Consider the following 26,723-nt stretch of genomic DNA (forward strand, 5'->3'; position numbering starts at 1 on the left):
GTATAGAATATATACCTCGGTGCGGGGCCACGTTTACTTGACTGTTCAATTATGGTTTCTTTACACAGGCTGTGCCACAGTACGCCACGGACAGGAAACGGGACATCAGGACAACCCCCTTTACCACCCCTGTGTGGCAGACACCCTCTCATTTGTAAGTATGGCATACAAATATACTGGAATCTAATGTTCGCCGACTTAATGTTTCACTTCTTTGTTATACAATTTCTACTGTCCAAACTGCAAGTGTTTGGTATCATAATGTGTAACTTTTACGTTTCTGTTTTACATTGCAAGTTTTGTTTTGGATTTCCCTTGCAGCCACAGAACAGTAGGAGACCCCTTTGTTCCTCCCACGTTTGGCGGGCATACTATGCATGGTGAGTTTCATGTTGGCATCTATTATTTTGTTCCATTTCTATCCATACCATGACACGGCTACCACTGCTCTGTCCTTCAGGTGTACAGATATGTACTCCGAAACAATGTTGAAGAATGCATTGCTCACGTGTAAACTTCTGTGTCCGTTGTGCATTTCCTGGGCGATACTGATGTTCCCATCCCCCTTCTGAACCTCCCCATTAGAGCACACTGAAAAAGTTAGAATTCTCAACATTACTTTTATTTTCGCATAGATGCAGAGAGACAGCAGCAGCATCCTGTGTTCCAGCGCAAAGAACACACCTAGAGGACACACAGTCTACCTGCTTGCCGGTGCATGGGTTCTACCTCGTTTGTAATATGTAGAAATAAGCCTATTCATTTGAAGGTATTAATTGGTATTGTTGGAATTGGTTTCTTGAATTATGTAATCATTTTATGTGTTTGGCTTTCTGGCAACGTATGTGTACCTAACATCATATGGACACGATTTTTCGTTGATGTATGTTGTAATAAAGAATCAAAGCTTATTCATTCGAAGGTATTATTTTCCTCCATGTTTAACAGCTTATGTAAAAATTAAAATGGTCACATGCTGACAGTCCGTGGACCTTGAATAAATGGGCAAGCACAACAAAAAAGGGAACATTTGTTAACCGCATATCAGTAGAGACCATGAAGGGAGGGTTTAATGTAGGTTGTGAGAAAGACAGAATAGCTTTCTTCTTGCTCCTCAACATAAGATGGTATTTTATTGCAATTATAGACTAGAGCACATTGTTATCGTGCAAATGTTAATGTTATCGTTGACATTACCAACAATAAGAACCCAAAAACATTTGCACAGGGCTGCAAGGGCAATGCTTGTTCGGCGTTCACATGTTACACCTTCACGGCGGGAATATAACTTTCACTTTTTAAAAAGTGACGGTAAGGGCATGTGTGACCTGTCCACCAACATTTAAAACATTTAAATGATTACCACCCAATTCGATGACGCACAAGGATGCGGTTCTATGATACCTTTATGTTATCCGCCTTGGAGGTGTAGCTTCACAGCTCTGCACATATGCAAACTGTTTGTTAAACCATATAACTGTAACGTGGCTACAGTGCCTCGCGGGGTAGCGAAAACCATTCCCTGATCACCTGCCTGCGCACAGCATTGCCCCTGCTTACGTCAGATCCGGTGGCCAAGGGGGTTATGTCAACTTCAGGAGGGACTACAATGTCGATGTCAATGTCAAGGTTATGCCTCAGCGCTATGTTATGAAGCATACAGCATACAAGCACTATATCAGCAACCTTCTCTGGGGAATATTGGAGGGATCCACCGGAAATGTGCAGACAGCGAAACCTGCTCTTAAGTACTCCAAAAGTACGCTCGATCGTACATCTTGTCGAGATGTGTGACTCGTTGTACCGCTTCTCAGCATCAGAACGGGGGATCGGTATAGGTGTAAGTAGCCATGTTTTGGATCCATAACCTGCATCCCCTGCATGGAGACAACAATAAATTGTAATCATGGTAAAAGTTTTTTCTTCTGCATATTTGTTGATGTGCCCTAACATGTCCTAGTGAAAGAGATCACTTTAGTTTTGCAAAGTGCACTCAGCAGAATCACGGCTATAGCGCAAGTAGTAGAGACACTGCCATGCTACCTTGAAAATGCAACCACCCTGAACCGCTGACGTGTGTATTATGAATAACGGGCACTTACCAAGAAGCCATCCTTGGGCAATCCGCCCCTCGGAAAAATTCCTCCCCAGCGCACTGTTCAACAAAATGTAGGAGTCATGACAGCTGCCAGGATAACGTGTGACAACATCCAGGATCTTAAGCCTCGCATCGCACACTGCCTGCACATTCAACGAGTATCCCATCTTGCGGTATTGCATCTCTTGATCGGCCGGGGGGGTGAAGGCAACATGTGTGCAGTCAATAGCTCCCAGGACGTTAGGCATACCAGCTATCTTGAAAAATCCGGTCTTGATCTTCCTATGCTCCTCTACCCCCATTGGGAAAGCAATGTGCTTACGGACGCACTTTTTAAGTGCGCGCAGAACCTGAAACATATATGTGAACGGTGTGTATTTGGCAATGCAGTAATGGAAAAAAATAACATTTTTGGAGAGGTAGGAGGTGGGAAAGGGAACACATTGGTGGTGTGCAGTGGCTGGGGGTCTGGGAATTCCCAAAAAAAGAGTTGTACCTGTGTAAGATGTCGCGAAACAGTGGACTGGTCAATGCCACTGTTCACCCCTAATACATGCTGGAATGTCCCTGTTGCAAGGAACTGCAGAACAGTCAGCAACTTGACTATGCCAGGTACTGCATGAGATCTTGCAGTGGTAGGATCAATATCCTCTGTAATTTCCTGATATAGCTCATAAATGGCTGTTCTTGATAGGCGGTAGTCATCAATGATTTTCCTGTCCGATATCTGATCTAGCACCAGCCGTGTTCGAAACACACGTGGCCTTGGCAGCCGGCGAGGGAACAGGGGGGGAAGCTGTTCAACATCGGGTCCCCTTTGATCCTGTCCCTGCCTGTCAGTGACGTGATCATAAACCATGTCAGGGCAAAAGTCCAACTGTGCCAGGAAAAAAACACCATCCATTTCGTTATTGCAGCGGCACACCAAACAGCCCAAAAGAGGATCCGCCGTTCGTTTCCGTCGCGCACTGTGTACGTCAAACATATGCGCCGCAAAGCAACCCTGTCTCGCATGTAACACAGACCCTGCACATTCGCGCGGTGCTTGCTGGCGACACTACACACATAACTTTAGAAAATGGGAAGCGCAGCACGCTGCCAGTTTCATTGGCCGTTGCCCTAAAAGCCAGATTGTTTGCCACTGCAACGTGTAAAACAAACGCGAGCACCTCCGTTATATTGCAGCGCACATTTGTGACGTCGCACTTGAACGCGGCCAACCGCAAACAACAAATCCCCAGCTACATAATTCTTACCAAGGAAGCGGAGCACACTGCCGTTTCATTAACCGTATGTCTGTCAAGAACCCCCAACACAATCATTATGGTATGCATGACACAGAGGACATAGTTTAAAACACATAACTTTTATAAAACAGCAGATAATATTAATTGTGAACAACATATAACAGTGGTTTGTCAAACTTGCAGAATGTATAAAATAAACAGTGGTAGATTTACAAGGGGGCGGCAATAGGGGTAGAACAAGGAAAGAGACGCGGAGGACAGACCTCAAGGACGCTGCACAAGGGAAGACAAGTACAGGACAACCCGGGAGAGGTCTTCCAATGCCTGCCCTCCCATGTGCAGGGTCTGAGCCATCTGTTCCAGCTCGTGGGGGGGAAGGTTAATCAGGGCGAGCGGGATATGGGGAGATGTGGCCCGATCTTGAACAGTGGGGATAGTGGTGGAGGTGCTTCGGTCGCGGGTGGGAGTGGGGAAGGTACATGTCCCACGGGTTACAGTCGGAGGAGGGGGCATGGGAGAGACACTGCGGTTGATCGTTTGGGGTGGTGGGGGGGGGTGGGCGGTAGTGACGGGAGATCACTGTTGTCCTCCCCTGTGGGGTCCACAATGGCACCTGTTACAAAAGACAATGGAAGAACTGTCAGAAAACATCACCACGAACTGCTGTAAAACAGAAACACACAGTGATATGCAATAATAGCCAACATTATTATTATGAACCTTAATAGAGCGCTTACAGGTGCACGTGGCGGCACAGACATCAGCAAAAAATTTGACAAGTATAACGAGGCTAGAGATGAGTCATGCCGCAGACTTTGGTAACTCACCCTGTTCGTCCATCTGGAACATCTCAAGGACAGGGGTGACTTCCTCTGCGGAGGTGGATGGGATGGCATGGCTTAGGGAAAGAGGGAGGGAGGTCAGATGGGGAGCGTGAAAGGAGGTACTAGGAGGGCTGGTGGGACTTTGTGGCTGGTGGGGGGTGGCCTGTGAAACTGGCGGGCTGTGTGGACTGTGCGGCAGGGGGAGGGAGGCAGGGTGATGAGGGCTGGTGGGACTATGCGGCGCAGGGGGGGAAGCGGGGGAAACAGGAGGGCTGGTGGGACTTTGCGCCTGGGGTGGGGTGACAGGGGGACTGGAATGTAGACGGGGAGGAGGAGAGGAAAGGTGGGAAGGGCCATACCTCGGAGCAGGGAGGCGCAACACAATGGACTGGCGGGATCTCTTAGGGGGGGGCTGGAGACCTGAGGAGCGGCCGGGACGGCAACGGGCATAAGGCAGGAGGTGGGGACCAGGGGTAGGAGCGGAAGGGCGGGGAGGTGCGACAGCAGCCAGGGACCCTTCAACGATGTCATCCTCCTGCTCCTTCTCCTCCTCCTGCTCCTCGTCCTCAGAAGATGACAATTCTGCACGGACAAACATCGTCTATCACATAAAAGCACAAGGCCACTATCAAACCTCTAATGTGGCACACTCATGTCAAATGAACCAATACCTGGGCTGTTGTCAAGGTTTGTCTTCACCTCTCGTAGCCATTCGGGGTGGTCCTTGCGCAACGCCCGCGCACGTTTTTTTAGCTCCTCAACCTGTAAACCCAAAAAAAGGGAAATCAGATGTACATTAACTGGAAATAGGCATGCACTGTCGATGTCAGTAACTGGACCACCTTTGTTTTTCATGCACATGCAAAAATCGGTTATATGTTATGAGTGGTGTTCATAGGGGGGGCAGACAACAGGGACGGATCTCCGATGCGCCCTGCCCCCAACGGTGTGCCCCCCCGGCCCCCCACGAAAGGACACCCTCTGTGAATAGGATGACCGCCCCCACCCCCTTGGTACGACACTGTGCGTAGAGCCCTATATACTGCCAACTTACAGATCTGGGAAAGGAGGAACGCTTATTAAAGAGGCATTGCAGAGTTTCCCAGCCCTTGTCCATCCTCCCGATATTCCTCCTTCTCCCTGCGCGGGGGAAAAGACGCTTTTCGTTGATGGTAAAGAGTTGAGCGAGTCAGAGCACATCGAGGTCAGAAAAGTTTGGCTTTCTCCCTCTGGCTGCCATTTCTCCACGTAAATTTACTGCGTATGTCATGCACGCCCTATATCAACGTGGTTATGACACGTTTTCTATAAGCTTTATTAAAAGCAAAACAATACAGGTGCAACGTGTTTTTGTCCAATCACAGCGCGTCTCGCATATCGTCTACGCTGCAATTGGTTCTTTTTTGTGTTTCACATTACAGTTCTTAGCCGGAGAGCCCTAACGACAGGTACAGACCTGTCGTTACATTTCTCGGCGTTGTCTTTCGTTAAACCAATCGGAAAAGGTTAGTGCATGTCATTTGAAAAGGGTTTCTACACTGATTGCTCATCTGCATTCCATTTTCGTTAGCTGCTACGGTCGTCGAAAAATGGGCTTTAGTACATAATACAGTTGGCGATTTCTTTGCAAAATGGTCGGTAAAGGGTTGTTAAAGTTTTGTGCATCTGGGCCTAAGACCTGCAAGTCCTGTCGGGATATCTAGACGATGCAGGACTTAGAGATAAGACTACAATACAATACATCCACGATAAGTAACGTTTTTCATGGTTAGATTATATATATAATTGTGTCTCCACCTATGAGTGTTGTTGAAGGTGGATGGACAGCATTGCATGAAGTGATCTAATGTGGAGTGTTTTTTGAGACTTATGATTAAAGAGGCACTCTTTCTTATTATAAGGCGTGTCCTTTGGAAGGAGGTGTTGCCAGTTATACTGAGGTCTTTTTTTTTTCTCCACAATTTTTTCATGTGTGAAAGTACATAACCTCCTCTCAACTCTGTGACAACTGTAGAAAGTTAGAAATTAGTTGTGATTTCAATTACCCCAATATTTTATTTATTTTATTTGTTACATTTGTATCCCACATTTTCCCACCTATTTGTAGGCTCAATGTGGCTACATAGTACCGGAGAGGCGTTTGCAGATTCCGGTGTAAACAAATACAAAGTGATATTGTGGTAAGATAAAGTTCATGTGGCACAGCCACATTAGGGAATCGTACAACAGAAGAGTTGTGTTATGTCCATTACGTGCTTTAGTTTTGTTGTGTTGCAGAGATCAGGCATTTATGTTGGATTGGTAGGGTATGCCTTTTTAAACAGGTTAGTTTTTAGTTTTTCCGGACGTTTAGGTGGTCATACGTAGTTTTCAAGGCTTTTGGTAATGCATTCCACAGTTGTGTACTTATGTAGGAGAAGCTGGATGCGTAAGTTGATTTGTATTTGAGTCCTTTGGGTAGTGCAGATTTAGGTATGTCCGTGTTGATTCAGATGTGTTTCTAGTTGGTAGGTCGATCAGGTCTGTCATGTATCCTGGGGCTTCACCGTAGATAATTTTGTGAACCAGAGTGCAGATTTTGAAAGCAATACATTCTTTGATTGGGAGCCAATGTAGTTTTTCGCGGAGGGGTTTTGCACTTTCAAATTGTGTTTTTCCAAAGATAAGTCTACCTGTCGTGTTTTGAGTGGTCTGAAGTTTCTTTAATGTTTGTTCTTTGCATGCTGCATAAATTCCATTGCAGTAGTCTACATGGCTTAGTACCATTAATTGTATCAGGTTGCAAAATATTTCCCTCGGGAAGAACTGCTTCACACGTTTGAGTTTCCACATTGAGTGGAACATTTTCTTTGTTGTGGATGTCACTTGGCTCTCTAGTGTAAGGTTGCGGTCCAATGTAACGCCGAGGATTTTCAGGCTGTCTGAGATAGGGAGGGTGTAATCTGGGGTGCTGATAATTGTGGGGTTATCCGTGCTGTGTTGGGATGAGAGGAAAAGACGGTGTGTTTTTTCTTTGTTGAGTTTTAGTTGAAATGCATTTATCCAAGAGTCCATGATGTTCAAGCTGATCTTGATTTCGTTGGTGATTTCTGTCAGTTTAGATTTGAGAGGAATGAATATTGTGACATCGTCTGCATAGATGAAGGCCTTGGTTGGATAAGGACTTGGTTAGTGGGGTCATCATTAGGTTGAAGAGGATCGGTGATAGTGGTGATCCTTGTGGTACTCCGCAGTCTGCTTTCCATGGTGATGATATGTTTGAGTTTGATTTTACTTGGTATATTCTTGTGGTTAGGAAACCCTTGATCCAGTTAAGTATGTTTCCGCCAATCCCGAACTTGTCTAGTAGTCTTATTAATATATTGTGGTTTACCATGTCGAATGCACTAGACACGTCGAATTGGAGGAGGGGGATATTTTTGCCTATTGCTATTTCCTGCTTGAATTTGGCTGTTGTAGGTGAAAATGATGCTCACACCAGCCTAGTGGTTAGTGCAATGGACTTTCATCCTGGGGAACTGGGTTTGATTCCCACTGCAGCTCCTTGTGACTCTGGGCAAGTCACTTAACCCTCCATTGCCCCTGGTACAAAATAAGTACCTGAATATATGTAAACCACTTTGAATGTAGTTGCAAAAACCTCAGAAAGGCAGTATATCAAGTCCCATTTCCCTTTCCCTCTACTATGAAGCGGTAAGGGGCGGATTTCATTAGGTAGTTGGGGCCAGTATCTAGTTTACAGTGAGTGTTGGAGAACCTGCTGATCGCCCATGCAATTGTATCGATGGTGAGGAGGGCAAAATTTAACCAGGTTCGGGGCAAGCCAAGGAGGTAAACTTCCTTCATGAAATCAAGGACTGCTTCATGGAGCAGCTGGTACAGGGGCTGACGAGAGAAGGAAAAATTCTAGACCTAGTCCTTAGTGGAGCACATGATCTGGTGCGGGAGGTAATGGTGCTGGGGCCACTTGATAACAGTGATCATAATATGATTGGATTTGATATTAGCTTTAAAGTAAGTTTACATAGGAAATCAAATATGTTAGCGTTTTACTTTCAAAAAGGAGACTATGATAAAATGAGAAGAACGGTGAAAAAAAAAAAACTTAGAGGAGCGACTACGAGGGTCAAAAATTTACATCAGGCGTGGATGCTGTTCAAAAACACCATTCTGGAAGCCCAGGCCAAATATATTCCATGTATTAAAAAAGGAGGAAGGAAGACCAAACAACGGCTGGAATGGTTAAAAAGTAGGTGAAGGAAGCCATTAGAGCTAAAAGAAAATCCTTCAGAAAATGGAAGAAGAAACCGACTGAAAATAATAAGAAACAGCATAAGGAATGTCAAGTCAAATGCAAAACGCTGATAAGGAAGGCTAAGAGGGACTTCGGAAAAAAACGATTGCGTTGGCGGCAAAAACACATAGTAAATTTTTTTTTACGTACATTAAAAGCAGGAAGCCGGCAAAAGAATTGGTTGGACCGCTAGATGACCAAGAAGTAAAAGGGGCGATCAGGGAAAACAAAGTCTTAGCGGAGAGATTAAATGAATTCTTTGCTTCGGTCTTCACCGAGGAAGATTTGGAAGTGATACCAGTGCCAGAAATGGTATTCGAAGCTGATGAGTCGGAAAAACTTAATGAATTCTCTGTAAACCTGGAGGATGTAATGGGGCAGTTCTACAAACTGAAGAGTACCAAATCTCCTGGACCGGATGGTATTCATCCCAGAGTACTGATAGAACTGAAAAATGAGCTTGCGGAGCTATTGTTAGTAATATGTCATTTATCCTTAAATTCGAGCGTGGTACTGGAAGATTGGACGGTGGCCAAGGTAACGCTGGTTTTTAAAAGAGGTTCCAGAGGAGATCCGGGAAATTATAGACCGGTGAGTCTGACGTTGGTGCCGGGCAAAATGGTAGACTATTATTAAGAACAAAATTACAGACCATATTCAAAAGCATGAATTAATGAGTCAAAGTCAACATGGATTTAGTGAAGGGAAATCTTGCCTCACCAATCTACTACATTTCTTTGAAGGGGTGAACAAACATGTGGAGGAGTGGCCTAGTGGTTAGGGTGGTGGACTTTGGTCCTGGGGAACTGAGTTGGATTCCCACTTCAGGCACAGGCAGCTCCTTGTGACTCTGGGCAAGTCACTTAACCCTCCATTGCCCCATGTAAGCCGCATTGAGCCTGCCATGAGTGGGAAAGCGCAGGGTACAAATGTAACAAAAAATAAATAAAAAATTGTGTATCTGGATTTTCAGAAGGCGTTTGACAAAGTACCTCATGACAGACTCCAGAGGAAATTGGAGAGTCATGGGATAGGAGGTAGTGTTCTATTGTGGATTAAAAACTGGTTAAAAGATTGAAAACAGAGTAGGGTTAAATGGTCAGTATTCTCAATGGAGAAGGGTAGTTAGTGGGGTTCCCCAGGGGTCTGTGCTGGGACCGCTGCTTTTTAACATATTTATAAATGACCTAGAGATGGGATGAACTAGTGAGGTAATTAAATTTGCTGATGATACAAAGTTATTCAAAGTCGTTAAATCGCGGGAGGATTGTGAAAAATTACAAGAGGACCTTACGAGACTGGGCGTCTAAATGGCAGATGACGTTTAATGTGAGCAAGTGCAAAGTGATGCATGTGGGGAAAGAGGAACCCGAATTATAGCTACGTCATGCAAGGTTCCACGTTAGGAGTCACGGACCAAGAAAGGGATCTAGGTGTCGTCGTTGATGATACGTTGAAACCTTCTGCTCAGTGTGCTGCTGTGGCTAAGAAAGCAAATAGAATGTTAGGTATTATTAGGAAAGGAATGGAAAACAAAAATGAGGATGGTATAATGCCTTTGTATCACTCCATGGTGCGACCACACCTTGAATATTAAATGCTTTACTTTTTGTCTATTTAGATTGTAAGCTCTTTGAGCAGGGACTGTCTTTCTTCTGTGTTTGTACAGCGCTGCGTACACTTTGTAGCACTCTAGAAATGTTAAATAGTAGTAGTAGTAGTAGAATATTGTGTTCAATTCTGGTCGCTGCATCTCAAAAAAGATATAGTGGAATTAGAAAAGGTGCACCTCTACTCAGGAAATCTAGACTACCCCAACTTGTCATTTCGTCCTTTAGATTGTAAGCTCCTTTCAGCAGGGACCGTCCTTCTTTGTTAATTTGTACAGCGCTGCGTAACCCTAGTAGCGCTCTAGAAATGTTAAGTAGTGGTAGTAGTGCAGAGAAGGGCGACGAAAATGATAAAGGGGATGGGACGACTTCTCTATGAGGAAAGGCAAAAGCGGCTAGGGCCCTTCAGCTTGGAGAAAAGGCGGCTGAGGGGAGATATGATAGAGGTCTATAAAATAATGAGTGCAGTTGAACAGGTAGATGTGAAGCGTCTGTTTACGCTTTCCAAAAATACTAGGACTAGCAATTAAGCTACAATGTAGTAAATTTAAAACGAATCGGAGAAAATTTTCCTTCACTCAACGTGTAATTAAACTCTGGAATTCGTTGCCAGAGAATGTGGTAAAGGCAGTTAGCTTAGCAGAGTTTAAAAAAAGGTTTAGATGGCTTCCTAAAGAAAAAGTTCATAGACCATTATTAAATGGACTTGGGGAAAATCCACTATTTCTGGGATAAGCAGTATAGAATGTTTTGTACTTTTTTGGGATCTTTCCAGGTATTTGTGACCTGGATTGGCCACTGTTGGAAACAGGATGCTGGGCTCGATGGACCTTAAGTATTGCCATACTGGGAAAAACCTATGTACTTATGTAGATTAGGAAAGTGCAAGGAGATAGAAGATCTGGGGTATTGTATCAGGTACGAGCAGAATCGATGGGTCTTACTCTCCTTACCTGTCACCATTTCATTGCCAGTGGCCTCAATATAAAGCTTTACGAAGGGGATTGGGGAAAATGATTCCTAGTCAAACACTGGAGAGGGAAGATAACCTCACTACATCCGTATAAACAAAGTAAATGACAGCAGATAAAGACCAGTACGGTCCATCTAGTCTGCCCAACAAGATAGACTCATTTACATGGTATGTGATACTTTATACCCGAGTTTGATTTGTTCTTGCCTTTCTCAGGGCACAGACCGTAGAAATCTACCCAGCACTCTTCTTGTACTAAGTTCTGAAGCTAACATCCATATATGTTAGAGATGGGGAGAAAGGGAGGATCAGTTCTCCTTCATTTACAGGACCTTTTAAGCAGCTAACATGGGATTTGTCTATACCTTAGACAGCGTGGTATAATCCCACTGGAGGTGAGAGGACAGGTCGGCTGTGATAGCACATGGGTGGTACCGTAGGCTACTCTCACAACTGCCAATAGCACAGCCACAGTTACTTAACACTTCAAGAGGAGGCAGGCGACTGCAACCACAGCCCAACCAGATGCATCTATACCCTTTCAATCCATCCCCCATCCCCAAAGACCTTTTCTGATCCCTCCAAGCACCTCCAGTCTCCCCACACTCCCCCCCCCCAATCCACATACCCCCTTATGAAAACCTGGCTCCCCAATCCAGTGTCCCCTTGACAAACCCTGCCTCCAGTGCCCAAACCTACCCCACCCCCCAGAATGACCAGTCTCCCTCTGCTTCCACCTGGGACTGTGCTGGGATTCAAAATGACACCAATGGCCCCTGGCTGTAGTCTCAAGATATTGAATAATTATTAAAAGACACAGTCTGCACTCACCTATAGGCCAGTTCTTCTCCTTCCGAGGTCCTTCACGGCAAGGGTCTTTGTACACGTCAAATATTCTATGGCCTTGTTCCAAATGGTCCGCTGGAAGAACAAAACAGCTTCTGTCACAAGAATTCTGTGATTGTGGCTCTTACTCTGAGGGAATATTGTGTTACTAAGAAACCCACGAGCCCAAACTTTACTCTAGAGTAAGAGGTGAGGCACCAAGAATCCTGTGAATGCAGACCTTCCATTAGACTAAGAGGTGAGACACTCTCACATTACATCAAATAAATTGCTTCGTCTCCAGGCTCCAGCATCCGTTTCCCTCTCTGTTCCGCCCTCTGACGTCATCACGTCTTGACGCAAGGGCAGGACAGAGAGGGAAGTCTCTACTGCACATTTGCGGGTGAGTCGGTCACTTGTCATTTATATAGTTAGATAGAAAGAGAGAATAGTTGCCATGAATCTCGGGTTCATCAGGGACCAGCTGCCCAAAACACCCAACCTATCAAGAGAGTCATTGTAGGGATTCAGGGACAGTGTTATGTCTGTACTAAAAGTATCTTTGAATAAGCAGAGAGGACGGAAAGGCTCAAGGAGAGGGTTGCAATAGGAATGAGGGGGTTGGATTATGGGGGGTGGGGAAACATCTAAGCTGTATATTGTGCTTTTTTTGTCTGTTTTGCTAATAAAAATAAAAATCAGCATTACATTAGCCAGCCACTAGTCCTCAGTGTTGCTGTTTTATAGATCACAAGCGATAGGTTGCCAGTTTCATATCTGAGCTCTTCCAAAACTGAAGTGAACAACCTGTACTCTTGGAAATTTGTTATTCTGTAATTTGTCTATTTGCTCCATTATATCTTCTAGATTTACTGATTTGAATTAGTTGTTCATATTAGCTGAGGTCATATTCACTGTTTTCTTATTTTGAATCTGTAAAATACTGCAACTCCTATATTGTAAAAAGACTGAAAAACATTTTATTTTTGTTACATTTGTACCCTGCGCTTTCCCACTCATGGCAGGCTCAATGCGGCTTACATGGGGCAATGGAGGGTTAAGTGACTTGCCCAGAGTCACAAGGAGCTGCCTGTGCCTGAAGTGGGAATCCAACTCAGTTCCTCAGTTCCCCAGGACCAAAGTCCACCACCCTAACCACTAGGCCACTCCTCCACTCACTCTGCAGTTTGTGCAAACAGAAAGTCTGCAGCAAGATCTCATTTTTAAATCAACCAAGAAGCCTCAACTACCCTGAGGAGAGTCAGACTTTTCGTACCAAATACTGCAAATACCCATAATGAATTAAAATTTGCAGAAAAAAAAGCATCTTTGAAAGACGTATGTCTTAAGGTTCCATTTAAACAGCTGATATGAAAGTTCTAATGGTAAGAAATTTGGTGGATTGTTCCATAGTGAAGGGCTGACTACATTGAAAATTGTGTCTAAGAGAAGGTACCACGAGGAGGTTTTGTTGTATCAGGTGAGATAAAAAGGAGGGTAGCCTTGAATGATGAATCTTAAAGACCAGTATTACGATTTTAAATGCAATCCTTTGTTGACTTGCTTAGCATGTTCATTTTTCAATAATGGGAGATACATGATCCCATTTTATTTGTTTTAATGTGTTCAAATGCAGTATTCTTGGTTATCTGAAGACCTGTGAGCAAGGAATTACAATAAGCAATGTTGCTTATAATTAGCAACTATGTTTATTATCAAAATTTAATAAACCGCCTACAGGTCACAGCAGTTAACGAAATAAAAATCACAAATTTAAAAGAAAAAGAAAGCCATTTCTATTGGCAGGAGAGACCTAAAAAGATGCATTCAGAGTACTCACACAAGAAGAAAGTACGTTTTTCACATAAACAGGAAAAAAAAAATAAAACCTCCTTAAATTTAGTTCTGAATGTATGTCTTTTGGAATAACATTTCACAAATGGGGCACTAGGCAAGAGAAAGCTCTTTCCCTTGTTCAGTCTCCACTAAACCATCCTAAAATCTTGCATCAATTTAAGACCCATCCTGGAATGTTGTGAGGAGGCAGGGAACTACAAGGTCCGGAATGCACTGCAGCAGCAAGGGAATCAGAGTCAGGGGGAGGACTCTAGGCAGGAGAGTGAGCAGCCAGCAGTTGATTGGGAAATTGAACCAGGTGTGAGAGGGTTGCAGGCAGCTTTATTATGAGAGTGGTGGAAAGCTGTAGGAGGTAGATGGAAACACAGGGGAAGCTCTCTCTGGAAAAGGTGACAGCTGGAGAAGGAAAGTAGATGCTTGTGTTTGACTGTGAGTTTGAGGAACTGTCTAAAAAGGGTTTAAGTAGCAGGCTCTGAGTAGAGTGCCTTTTTGTTATGTTTGACTTCAAGAAAGGTTTATGTTGAAGAAATAAGCCATGAGGAGTATGTTAAATGGCCATTAAGAAAACCCTTAATGATAAGAAGCCTGGTGTTGATGAGCGTTTTTTGTGAAGGGAGAAGAGGAGGCAGAAAGCTCTCCAGTGTTTGAGACCGAATCCTGTGAGTTACCGAGAAGGTAGAGGTGGGTGGGTGTGGAGGTGGGTGGGTGTGTATGTGCTCCGTTAACAAGAATCCAACGAAGCCACCCTTTCCCATAGGAAATGGACCATTTAAGGCTGCCTCAGTCATCTGAACCTCCAAGAGGGAATCCTTAGCCCACTTACATGATAAGGAAACTGGGGCACAATATTTCACGGAAGCCAATATTCACCATTATTACACAGCCTAAAAAACAAAGAAAGTGGGATGGAAGAAAGACCAGAAGAATTTGGGCTTCAAGAGAGACATACCAGTTCCCTGATCCCTGGAGAAAATACTAGCAACACCATAAAAGAAATAGAGAAACATTTAAGTAAAAACAAATATTCAACTCACCAGGAGAGCAGTTATCAAAATTGAGATCTCCACAAAGTACATCAAATGCTATAATCTCACTGCTCTGAGAGTTCACTTCCTGGAACTCTGCGATCCATTGCAGGAGAAAATCCAGCTGTGCACAGCGGATGTGACCGTCAGCTGCAGAGAGAAATGAGAGTGTGAGAGACTCCAGTTGTGCACAGAAGACTTGATCACTAGTGTGGAGACATACCCTGAGGGCATCATTTTGTTGGCTGTTGGAACATTAAAATTTGTGCATCTGTACTCACAGACAAACACACACACACTTACAAAAACTTCTGAGATGTGCAGAAACCTGAGCTACAGAAAGACATCTGTTGCTTTCATAATCACGTTCAGAGTAGAGACATAAGGTCTGAGCTCTACAGAATATGGCTCCTCCCTTAACAACAATAAAGGCAAGGGAAATGGGACTTGAAGTTTTTTGCAACTACATTCAAAGTGGTTTACATATATTCAGGTACTTATTTTGTACCAGGGGCAATGGAGGGTTAAGTGACGCCCAGAGTCACAAGGAGCTGCAGTGGGAATTGAACCCAGTTCCCTAGAATCAAGAGTCCGCTGAACTAACCACTAGGCTACTCCTCCACTAGCAGCATTCCACGTAGAAGCCTGCCCTTGCAGATGCGCAGGCTTCTGTTTCTGTGAGTCTGACGTCCTGGACATCAGACTCACAGAAACAGAAGCCTGCGCGGCCGCGTTGCTCTGTAAGGGCAGGCTTCTACATGGAATGTTGCTAGTGGAATAGCAACATTCCATGTAGAATCTCAAATAGTAGCAACAGAATCTCAATAGTAGCAACATTCCATCTAGAATCTCCAATAGTAGCAACATTCCATGTAGAATCTCAAATAGGGAAGGGGAAATGGGACTTGATATACCGCCTTTCTGAGGTTTTTGCAACTATATTCAAAGTGGTTTACATATATTCAGGTACTTATTTTGTACCAGGGGCAATGGAAGGTTAAGTGACTTGCCCAGAGTCACAAGGAGCTACAGTGGGAATTGAACTCAGTTCCCCAGGATCAAAGTCCACTGCACTAACCACTAGGCTACTCCTCCACTCATTCCACCAATAAGAGCCAACCTCATCAGTGATGTCACAATGGCTTGACTGCCCAATACAGTTCCCCAGGATCAAAGTCCACTGCACTAACCACTAGGCTACTCCTCCACTCATTCCACCAATAAGAGCCAACCTCATCAGTGATGTCACAATGGCTTGATTGCCCAATACAGTTCCCCAGGATCAAAGTCCACTGCACTAACCACTAGGCTACTCCTCCACTCCGCTCCATGGATAAATCCTTCTTATCTGTTCCCTTCTCCACTACTGCCAACTCCAGACTTCGCGCCTTCTGTCTCGCTGCACCCTACGCCTGGAATTAAACTTCCTGAGCCCCTACGTCTTGCCCCATCCTTGGCCACCTTTAAATCTAGACTGAAAACCCACCTCTTTAACATTGCTTTTGACTCGTAACCACTTGTAACCACTCGCCTCCACCTACCCTCCTCTCTTCCTTCCTGTTCACATTAATTGATTTGATTTGCTTACTTTATTTATTTTTTGTCTATTAGATTGTAAGCTCTTTGAGCAGGGACTGTCTTTCTTCTATGTTTGTGCAGCGCTGCGTACGCCTTGTAGCGCTATAGAAATGCTAAATAGTAGTAGTAGTAGTAGCCATACTTTGTCAAGCCCAATATAATAATACATAGAAATAAGCATATTTGTTGTATACAGTCAATACCAACAAATGTTCAAATAAAACTAAAACAATGGAAATAAAAAGCATCATCAATAAAAGCAGTGCAGCACATACTTAAAAGAGCCACGTTTTCAGTACCTGCAAAACTTCAAGCAGTCTTGTAGTTTAAGATCAAGAAGGGAATTCCAAAATTGAGGAAACACAGCACTGAATAAATTGCTTGTCAAACTTTCTGAGGAAAATGCATCACATTAAAATCCAGTTTCCCAGTCTCTCAAGGTCCTCCGACAATTTCTCACATTCAGCTCATAATTTAAGAACTATTTTGTGTCATCTGTAGATCTGATCACCTCACTCATGGCTCCCTTTCCCAATCAGTTCTAAAATGTGTTAAAACTGACCATCTGGCATTACTAGTCTGATCCCTACCTTTTAACCAGTTTCTCAGGAGTCTCCAATCAGCTGATCCTTACACATCGGAAAAGAAATACTTTAACTGCTAAATCCATGTTACATGACTCAAAGCCACATCTGTAATTTTGATTTTCAGAATAGCTTATACCATTTTTCCAGGAAGTTTCCAATGTCGGTGTCTCTCCATTGTCCTCCTCAGTGAAGCAAAAAATTATTTCAGCTTTTTCATCTTTACAAAGTCCCCCTTTTCCCCTGTGATCATCTAGTGGTCATCTTTCTGATTTCCTCAGGTTATCATATTCTCCTTTTTTAAAATGAAATCCTACCATAGTAGTTTTGTTTAATTATCTCTCTCAAGTAATTATCTATAACTGGATTCCTTTATGATCACCTTTGCCAAACTGCCTCATCACTGTTACCCCTTGACCCAGGACCTGTGATGCAGTGAAGACTAAATGTAAATTAATTTCTTCTCTCAAGGTCACAGCTCCAGCTATTCCTCATTTGAATTGGATTTAGGTCATACCTTTTCAGTAGTAACTCAAGACAAATTACATTCTGATACCAATGGCATTTATTGCATCAAGAAACTTTAGCACCCTAACACACCCTGATGAGACATTTAACTAGTCCTCCCATAATTATCATGTGGCCGGTTTTGTTGGCTTTCCTAATTTGTGAGTATTTCTAACCTGTCAGGTAGATGACTATGAGGGGCATAATTGAACGAAAACGCCTATCTCCATGGGCGTTAATCTCCAAGAACGGGTCCGTGAAGGGGCGGACCGAACCGTATTTTGGGGAAAAAATAGACGCCCATGTTTTATTCAACGATGTGTGAGCTGGGCGTTTTTGTTTTTCAGCGATAATGGAAAATGAAAGCGCCCAGCTCAAAAACGAATACATCCAAGGCATTTGTTCATGGGAGGGGCCAGGATTCATAGTGCACTGGTCCCCCTCACATGCCAGGACACCAACCGGGCACCCTAGGGGGCACTTTTACAAAAACAAACAAAAGGTAAAAGAGCTCCCAGGTGCATAGCACCCTTCCCTTGTGTGTTGAGCCCCCCAAATCCCCCTCAAAACCCACTGCCCACAAGTCTACACCATTACTATAGCCCTAAGGGGTGAAGGGGGGCACCTACATGTGGGTACAGTGGGTTTGGGGGGGTTGGACGACTAATAAGCATTAAGCAGCACAATTGTAACAGGTAGGGGGGATGGGCCTGGGTCCACCTGCCTGAAGTCCACTGCACCCCCTAACAACTCCTCCAGTGACCTGCATACTGCTGCCAGGGAGCTGGGTATGACATTTGAGGGTGAAAATAAAAAGTTGAGAAACTTCATTTTTTGTGGTGGGAGGGGGTTAGTGACCACTGGGGGAGTCAGGGGAGGTCATCCCCGATTCCCTCCAGTGGTCATCTGGTCATTTAGGGCACTTTTTGGGGCCTTATTCGTGAAAAAACAGGGTCCAGGAAAAGTGTCCTAAATTCTAGCTAAAAACGCATACTTTTTTCCCATTATCGGTGAAATGCGCCCATCTCTGTTCGTCAGATAACCACGCCCCAGTTCCGCCTTCGCCACACCTCTGACACGCCCCCATCAACTTTGTCTGCATCCGCGACGGATTGCAGTTGAAAACGTCCAAAAATCGGCTTTCGATTATACCGCTTTATTCGTTTTTGTGAGATAAACGTCCATCTCCCGATTTAGGTCGGAACTTGGGCGTTTTTCTCATTCGATTATAAGCAGGTATATATCCCCACTACTATACTCTTCCGCCTCACATGACATTTCTATCAAGATGCAACACTGCATATTGCTTCCTGCAGTTCTTTAATCCAGGGGCAAAAGGTAAATCAAGAGGCTACAACAGATTTCATATTCCTGTGGCAGGCATTTAAGCTAGAGAAAGGGAGTGACAGATAGACAAAAACAAGTTTTGGATGTCTCCCCCAACAAAAGCATTATAGTAGAGAAAAGAAAAACAGACGTCTTAACTCAAGCAGCTGTAATCGGAAATGTTCTACCAATAGATATTCCACTCGATATTCAAAGGAAAATGGCTGCTAAAACGACACTTAAACGGCATTCGACGATATTCAGTGCTGGACAGGCGGCTTTCTGACACTAAAGATCACCGCTTATCAGCTTAAAAATAGCAGGTTATATCAGGTGATAACCAGCTATCCGCGATTTTTAAAGTGAGAGTGGCCAAGTTTACAAATAGGTGGAATAAGTTTGGCCGGTCTCTCTTTAAGCGGCCAGTTAAAATCGAACCAGCCAATCTTAAATCGGATATTCAATGCCGGCCACTGTAAATGGACCAGCATGAATATCCGAGTTTAGCGCCTAGCACGGGAGACAGCCTGGCTCCCTGGTCTGAATATTGGGGACATTAAACTAGAAGTGAAGTATGAGAAATTAAAAACATATTTAATGAATATCTTACAATTTAAACATTAAATTAGTTTAATGTTATTTTATATCTTTCCCATATTTTGGAATTTTGCAAATAAAAGTGCAATTTCAATTCAACTCAAAAACTCACTCGTCAGCAACAAAGGGGGAGGAGACCAAAAAATGAGCCATTCAAAAATTGCTGGAAGGCAATGAACACAAATGGTCACAGTGTAGGCGACGGAGCTCCAGATCTGAAAACCACCGACAGTGGAAATGAACTTGAACATTACAGAAACATGGTTCAACAAGTCTCACAAATGGATATTACCATACCTAACTAATCTATTTAGGAGGAACAGAGAAGGCAGAAAAGAGGGAGGAGTCAACATTAAAGCAGCTGAAATGAAAGCATGGGCAAAGAAAAGAAGAACCCTGTGCATAGTCCCCTCCATCCACACAGGTGTTCTTCACAAACCTTCAACTACTACTACTATTTAGCATTTCAATAGCGCTACAAGGCGTACGCAGCGCTGCACAAACATAGAAGAAAGACAGTCCCTGCTCAAAGAGCTTACAACCTAATAGCTTACAACTCAAATTGAAGAGCTGAACAGAGATCTGATAAATTATAAAACTATGGGAATGAAGGGAGAGGCAGCCGACTAATCTAACAGATGTGGACTGAATATCTCTTCTGCAAGTCTGGAAAAGAAAAGATTGAAATCTTCTGTTCTTTTGCTCAGCATATGGCAGTAGAGAGTGAAAAAAGCAAACAATGTTAAGAATTATTAGGAAGGGAACCGAGAATAAATCAAAGAATAGGATAATGGCTCTGTATCGTTCCATGGTAAGACTATACCTTGAGTACTGTGTGCAATTCTGGTCGCCACATCTCAAAAAAATATAGTGAAATTTTGAGAAGCAAGTCCGAGTGTCTCAGGCATGCAAAAATCCATAGCTCCTAACACATGCACAGAGAGATAGCTCCTACCTTCTGGGGCATGCAGATGAGTGCAATTCAAGTATCCTATCAGCTGCCGTCCCTGGATCTCTCCCAGCTGAACCTAGAAAAGAAAAATGATAATTCATGCTTCACCGCCTGTGCCTTGGGCATTTGAATCATAACGTGACCAGTAAAACTCTATAACCCGGATACCACAAAGCAGCACATACAGCATTCAATTTTCAAAAACATTTACCCTACTTAACTGGAATATTTTAAGCCCCCTCTTCTGGGTAAAATACACCCAGACTGCAAGGACTTTCCGGGGGACACGTTCAAACTGGGTTTATTCTCGATTCCCAAATGTTTATACACTGGTTTTTCTGCATATGAAGGTTGCTTTAAATCTGGGACAAGCCTTTTCTAAATTTAGGCCACTGTCTACACGTCATTATGATCTGCAGGCCGATGTGAGAGTGCATTTATTAATTTAACCACTTTTCACACGATGCAGCAATATATTCAAGGAAGAGGATCACGATAGACACACTATTAGACAGAAAGATTTAAAAAGTGTGTCCCTGGAGCCTGTTTTCTCAAGACGCAGAGCTGCCTATGTAAAATAAAAGAAACAGAAAAAACTGACTTTTAATATCCACAAAAACTATGTTGCTTTGTATTCAAAATACTACACAATGGCCATCTTTCCTCGTCCCCTAAGAGTGAACAAGAGAGCGCAATGACCATCTTTCCTTATCCCCTAAGAGTGAAAAAGAGAGCGCAATCATCATCTTTCCTCATCCCCTTAAAAGAGAGCGCAATCATCATCTTTCCTCGTCCCCCTAAGAGTGAAAAAGAGAGAACAGTGATCATCTTTCCTCGTCCCCCTAAGAGTGAAAAAGAGAGCGCAATGACCATCTTTCCTCGTCCCCTAAGAGTGAAAAAGAGAGCGCAATCATCATCTTTCCTCGTCCCCCTAAGTGAAAAAGAGAGCGCAATGACCATCTTTCCTCGTCCCCCTAAGTGAAAAAGAGAGCGCAATGACCATCTTTCCTCGTCCCCCTAAGTGAAAAAGAGAGTGCAATGACCATCTTTCCTCGTCCCCCTAAGTGAAAAAGAGAGCGCAATGACCATCTTTCCTAGCCCCCTAAGAGTGAAAAAGAGAGCGCAATGACCATCTTTCCTCGTCCCCCTAAGAGTGAAAAAGAGCGCAATGACCATCTTTCCTTATCCCCTAAGAGTGAAAAAGAGAGCGCAATCATCATCTTTCCTCATCCCCCTAAAAGACAGCGCAATGATCATCTTTCCTCGTCCCCCTAAGTGAAAGAGAGAGCGCAATGACCATCTTTCCTCGTCCCCTAAGAGTGAAGAAGAGAGCGCAATGATCATCTTTCCTCGTCCCCTTAAGAGTGAAGAAGAGAGCACAATGACCATCTTTCCTCGTCCCCCTAAGTGAAAAAGAGAGCGCAATGATCCTCTTTCCTCCTCCCTCTAAGTGAAAAAGAGAGCACAATGACCATCTTTCCTCGTTCCCCTAAGAGTGAAAAAGAGAGCGCAATGATCATCTTTCCTCGTTCCCCCAAGAGTGAAAAAGAGAGTGCAGTGATCATCTTTCCTTGTCCCCCTAAAAGACAGCGCAATGATCATCTTTCCTCGTCCCCCCTAAGAGTGAAAAAGAGACAACAGTGATCATCTTTCCTCATTCCCCTAAGAGTGAAAAAGAGAGCGTAGTGATCATCTTTCCTCATTTATGGTTAATCTTTTTTACAAGAAATTAGGAATTCATGGGGGAGCTTTGGCTGGAGACTGTCACTTTTGTGGTGATAGATAATATTATCTCACGCTTTATTTCAGTTTCACATATCAAAAGTCAGTTTTGAAATTGGTCATATTTGCTCATTTGTCTGGCCGGTGTTTTACTGAAGCTAAAATTATACCAAAGGAAAAACACACACTTAGCTTTATAAATTACTAGTAAAAAAGGCCCGTTTCTGACCCAAATGAAACGGGTTCTAGCAAGGTTTTCCTTGGAGTGTGTATATTTGAGAGAGTGTATGTGAGAGTGACTGTGTGTGAGAGAGAGAGAGTGAATATGCGAGTGTGTGTGTGTGAGAGAAAGAGTGAGTCTGGGTGCGAGTGTGTCTTTGAGAGAGAGAGAGAGAGTGTGCGTGAGAATGAGAGTGTGTGCAAGTGCATATGTGAGACACAGTGTGAGAGAGTGTGTTTCACACAGATACAGTGTGTGCGAGAGAGAGAGTGTGTGTGAGACACAGACTCTCTGTGAGACTGAGTGTATGAGACCAAGAGAGTGTGTGAGTGACTGTGTGACACATAGAGAGTGAATGTGATACAGTGTGAGACATAGAGTGTGTGAGAGTGAGAGAAAGACATTGACTGTGAGAGAGTGTGTGAGAGAGAGAGAGAGAGAGAGAGTGAGTCTGGGTGCGAGTGTGTCTTTGAGAGAGACAGTGTGCGTGAGAATGAGTGTGTGCAAGTGCGTATGTGAGACACAGTGTGAGAGAGTGTGTTTCACACAGATACAGTGTGTGCGAGAGAGAGAGACTCTCTGTGAGACTGAGTGTATGAGACCAAGAGAGTGTGTGAGTGACTGTGTGACACATAGAGAGTGAATGTGATACAATGTGAGACATAGAGTGTGTGAGAGACAGTGTGTGAGAGAGAAAGACATTGACTGTGAGAGAGTGTGTGTGTGTGACAGAGATACCTCCCCCCCTCTCTGGTGTCAGGCCCCCCCCTCCCCCTCTCTGGTTTCTGAGCATTACTGTGCAGGACGCTGAGCTCTGGCTGTGCTTCAAGGAACTGACCAATCCTATTTAATAGAATGCACCTCCAACATTCTGAAGCCGAGAAACCGCGTGTGGTTGGTCACTTCTGCTTGTGATGAACCCGGAAGTACGTGATGTCAATTCAGGAGATGGATACAGAGAGCAGGAATGCCTCAGCCATGCAGTCAGCTTCAGAATGTTGGAGGTGCCTTTTATTATATAGGATTTCTGTTACACTTATTCATGTTCCTGCTCTCCTGCCTGTATTTACTGTTTAAGGCCACAGGAAAAATATTCTGCCTCTCTTTTGGTTATTCTAAAACCCTTTTTGGGCAAATTCTGCTAAAATGTTAGAGCCGGGACTCACAGCAGCTGCACTCTCTGTATTTGTGAACGGCCCATCCCGGTTCTGACCTGTACACAACTGGGCTTTAAATGTAGGGAACATTTTCTGCTCAAAATGTCTTGTGTTTACACTTTGTTGCTTAAACAACTACTATGAAAACAAACCAGAATGTACGTGGGACAATTCCAGAACAAAAATCACAAAGATCCCAGAAATGCAGCAAAAATCATTTTAAGGATGACGCGGCTCATTAATCCTAGCATGCAAGCAGCTTCCTCACTGCATCCAGGGCCAAGGACTTCTTAATAGGCTGCTGCAATCTCTCTGTTATCTCAAGGGTCTCCATGAAGCAGCACTTTTAAAGCAGCTCCAAAGATCAATGAGATTTCAGTAGCCTATTAAGGTTATCAATAGAAATCAAACAAAATAAAACATGGAAAAGAAAATAAGATGATACCTTTTTTATTGGACATAACTTAATACATTTCTTGATTAGCTTTCGAAGGTTGCCCTTCTTCCTCAGATCGGAAATAAGCAAATGTGCTAGCTGACAGTGTATATAAGTGAAAACACTTATTTTCTTTTCCATGTTTTATTTTGTTTGATTTCTATTGATAACCTTAAGAGTGGACTAACACGGCTACCACACTCCTCTACTTAAGTAGCCTATTAAGAAGTCCTCAACCCTCCATGCAATGTAACAAAGAAAACTTCAGGGCTAAGTCAGGCATGGTGGGAACATGAGTTTAACTTCAGCACTGGAAGTTCTTTTATGCAGCAGAGAGACAGTCAATAGCTTTAAGAGAGAGCAATTAACCATTTGAGTACTGGAGCATTGTTTGTGGACTGATGCTTCATTACAAGTTATGAACACATCTACTGGGGATGTTGATTTGAATTTATGAATAGATGAGCCCTTTAAACATGGTACATATTGGATACTTTAACACAGGAGGCGTAAGCCAGTGATTGCAATAGACTAAATGCTACCTAAGCAGCCAATCACAACATCAGCCACAGAAAGAAACTGCTTGCATGGTCGAATTAATGCCGCGTTACTCGGAGCCTTTTTGTCCTATTTTTTTTACATGAGTTTTGATGTATTTTTGAGATGTATGTACATCGTGTTTGCTAAGAGACAGGACACACAGTCCACTCATTTACCTTCACACAGAGTAGTCCTTTGGCAGCCAGGGCATCCTCCCCACATCCATTGGGGTAATGACGGAACTGGGCTGCAAGAACAGGATAACGACTGGCCAGAAAAAGTCCGCTGTTAAAGAACTTGAAATCAGAGCACCCCAAGAGTCCATAAACTCCAACATTATACAAGATGTGTTCGAAGCATGGGCTGAGGATAGACCGAAGTTTGGCAGCTGCTCTCTTATCAAAGACTTCCTGGAGGCAAACGAAATCTACATCCAGAGGGAAGAATGAGCAGATATTGCAAGGAACATCACCTGGCCTTTGAGGTATCTCAGAGGGGCTGCTGGCATCAGGCAGACTCAACACCACTCCATTCTCCTGGGTATGGTGACTCTCTGGTTGTATTTCCGAGGTATCAATGGCTACTGATGAAGGATCACCACTAACTGCCTCTTCTTCACACTGACCACTCCTTCTAGGAAGATTAATGGCCTTCATTTGTTGAAGAGAGTTGGCATCCATTTCCAGCTGAAATGTTTCTGGTGAGCTGAAGCTTGTGGCACCATACATGGGGCTCTGAGGATTTTGGTGGTTGGGCATGTCTCTGTAGAGACTTCTACTATTCCTGGTGACTTCCTGAATAATATTCTTGGCTACCACAACAGATCTTCTCTGTGTGTGGCTGAGGTTACTAAACCTTGCCAGACCATCTGGCAGAAAGCAGAGATTTGCACTAATTAAGCTGAACATCTTGCTCTGCTCTTGCATCAACCATTCTTTTTTCATTCCATGACTTGGGTTCTGCTGATAATCAAAAGGCCTGCGCAAAGCCTGCAAAGGAACCCAAAAGATAAACCCAATCAAAGCGATGGGCAGGGACAGAGCCAAGAGCATTAGGAAGAATATTCCACTGCAGAAGACCTTCAGAGGGTAGAAGGAACATTGCTGCCTCTGCCTCTGTGTCCTTTCTACCGTTGTCTCTATTAACGATGCCAGGAAACGGTCCAGGAACCAGTAACAAGGGAAGATAAGGGCCCAGGAAAAGCTATGAAGGCCAAGCAGGAAACAGTTTGGGAATGGCGATTCTTGGACAGCCATGACTTCAGAAAAATGGTGAATTAATTTTTAAGGAGAGATCAGGCCCAGAAACATGGAGGAACACACTTTCCCTACAACCGTGGTTTTGATTTCTTGGCATTGCCCAACAGTGATTTCTTTGCAATTTCTTTTAAACCAAAGATGTTTTTCTACTTGGGATATAGAGTCAACCTGTCCCACAGTACATTGTTGCTTAGCAACTCCTTCCGGTTCTCTGAATGAGGGATTGGACAAATAGTATACCAATAGTCTATACTATATTTTCAGACTCCTGAGGCAGGTGCCTAGGTGCTGAAACACAGCTGCTGAGTCTTAGTGTATTCTGAATAAAATTTTATGTACCAGAATTTTGTCTCCCCCCCCCCAGTTCTTTGGAAGAGCCAAACTACCCTACTCTTTGGTTTGCATGCATTAATTTTTAAGACATTATAGAGAGCACAAAACTCCTGCAGGAATTAGGGATGTGTTATTCAAGAATATCTAGTCCGATTCCTGCCATGGACCACTGCTGTTCACAGTTGGTCCTGTGAGATAAAGTCTGTACTACAGAGTCTTGGAAAAAGTTCCAGGAATAGATTCATGGCTACATCCTTCCAAAACCAGCCTCAATGTTGAACCTGTATGCTTGAGAGTCCAATAGTCATTTCCCAGACAGATTCCCATGAGCCCAGAGATGGTCGCTTGGAGGTATCCCAGACTTAGCCTCATGACTGTATTCACAGATGATTCAGAGTTGGCCTCTCAGATATAACAAGATGCAAACGTCTTACCCCGTTGATGCCCATTTCAATGATGGCAACCTACAGAAATGGAAAAAGCAAAAACAAACACAAAAAAATAAGGCAACAAAATATCACCTGATTTGAAATAATGTCCTCGCTCTATGGTCTACAATAACCACCTGTTCCCAATTCCAGGGAGGACATCTCTTCCCCTCCCCTCATGCACCCATCTGAAGCAGCTGTTCAGCCCTCTTGAGCATCCCTCCCTTACTGACAGCACTATAATCAGTGTTGAACAGCATGGTCATCTTCCTCTGTTACACAAGGCCAGTCTCACGAGACCTGCATGATTTTCACAATTCTTGCAAGACTA

The 26,723-nt window shown here is 43.7% G+C and overlaps 1 protein-coding gene across 1 annotated transcript in view; it reads right to left on the minus strand.

Annotated features, from left to right (window-relative positions):
- Positions 1 to 26,723, minus strand: part of LOC115462767 (sphingomyelin phosphodiesterase 5-like) — a 46,105-nt gene that overhangs the window by 12,824 nt on the left and 6,558 nt on the right. Inside the window, exons 2-5 of the mRNA XM_030192753.1 lie at positions 24,549 to 26,428; positions 20,301 to 20,373; positions 14,763 to 14,903; positions 11,878 to 11,967 (exon numbers count right to left, since the gene is read on the minus strand). Coding sequence (XP_030048613.1) covers positions 11,878 to 11,967; positions 14,763 to 14,903; positions 20,301 to 20,373; positions 24,549 to 25,628 — 1,384 coding nt within the window. The 5' untranslated portion in view covers positions 25,629 to 26,428. The remainder of the gene's footprint in view (positions 1 to 11,877; positions 11,968 to 14,762; positions 14,904 to 20,300; positions 20,374 to 24,548; positions 26,429 to 26,723) is intronic.

Source organism: Microcaecilia unicolor, chromosome 2 (genome assembly GCF_901765095.1).
Source record: "Microcaecilia unicolor chromosome 2, aMicUni1.1, whole genome shotgun sequence".
Taxonomy (NCBI): Eukaryota; Metazoa; Chordata; class Amphibia; order Gymnophiona; family Siphonopidae; genus Microcaecilia; species Microcaecilia unicolor.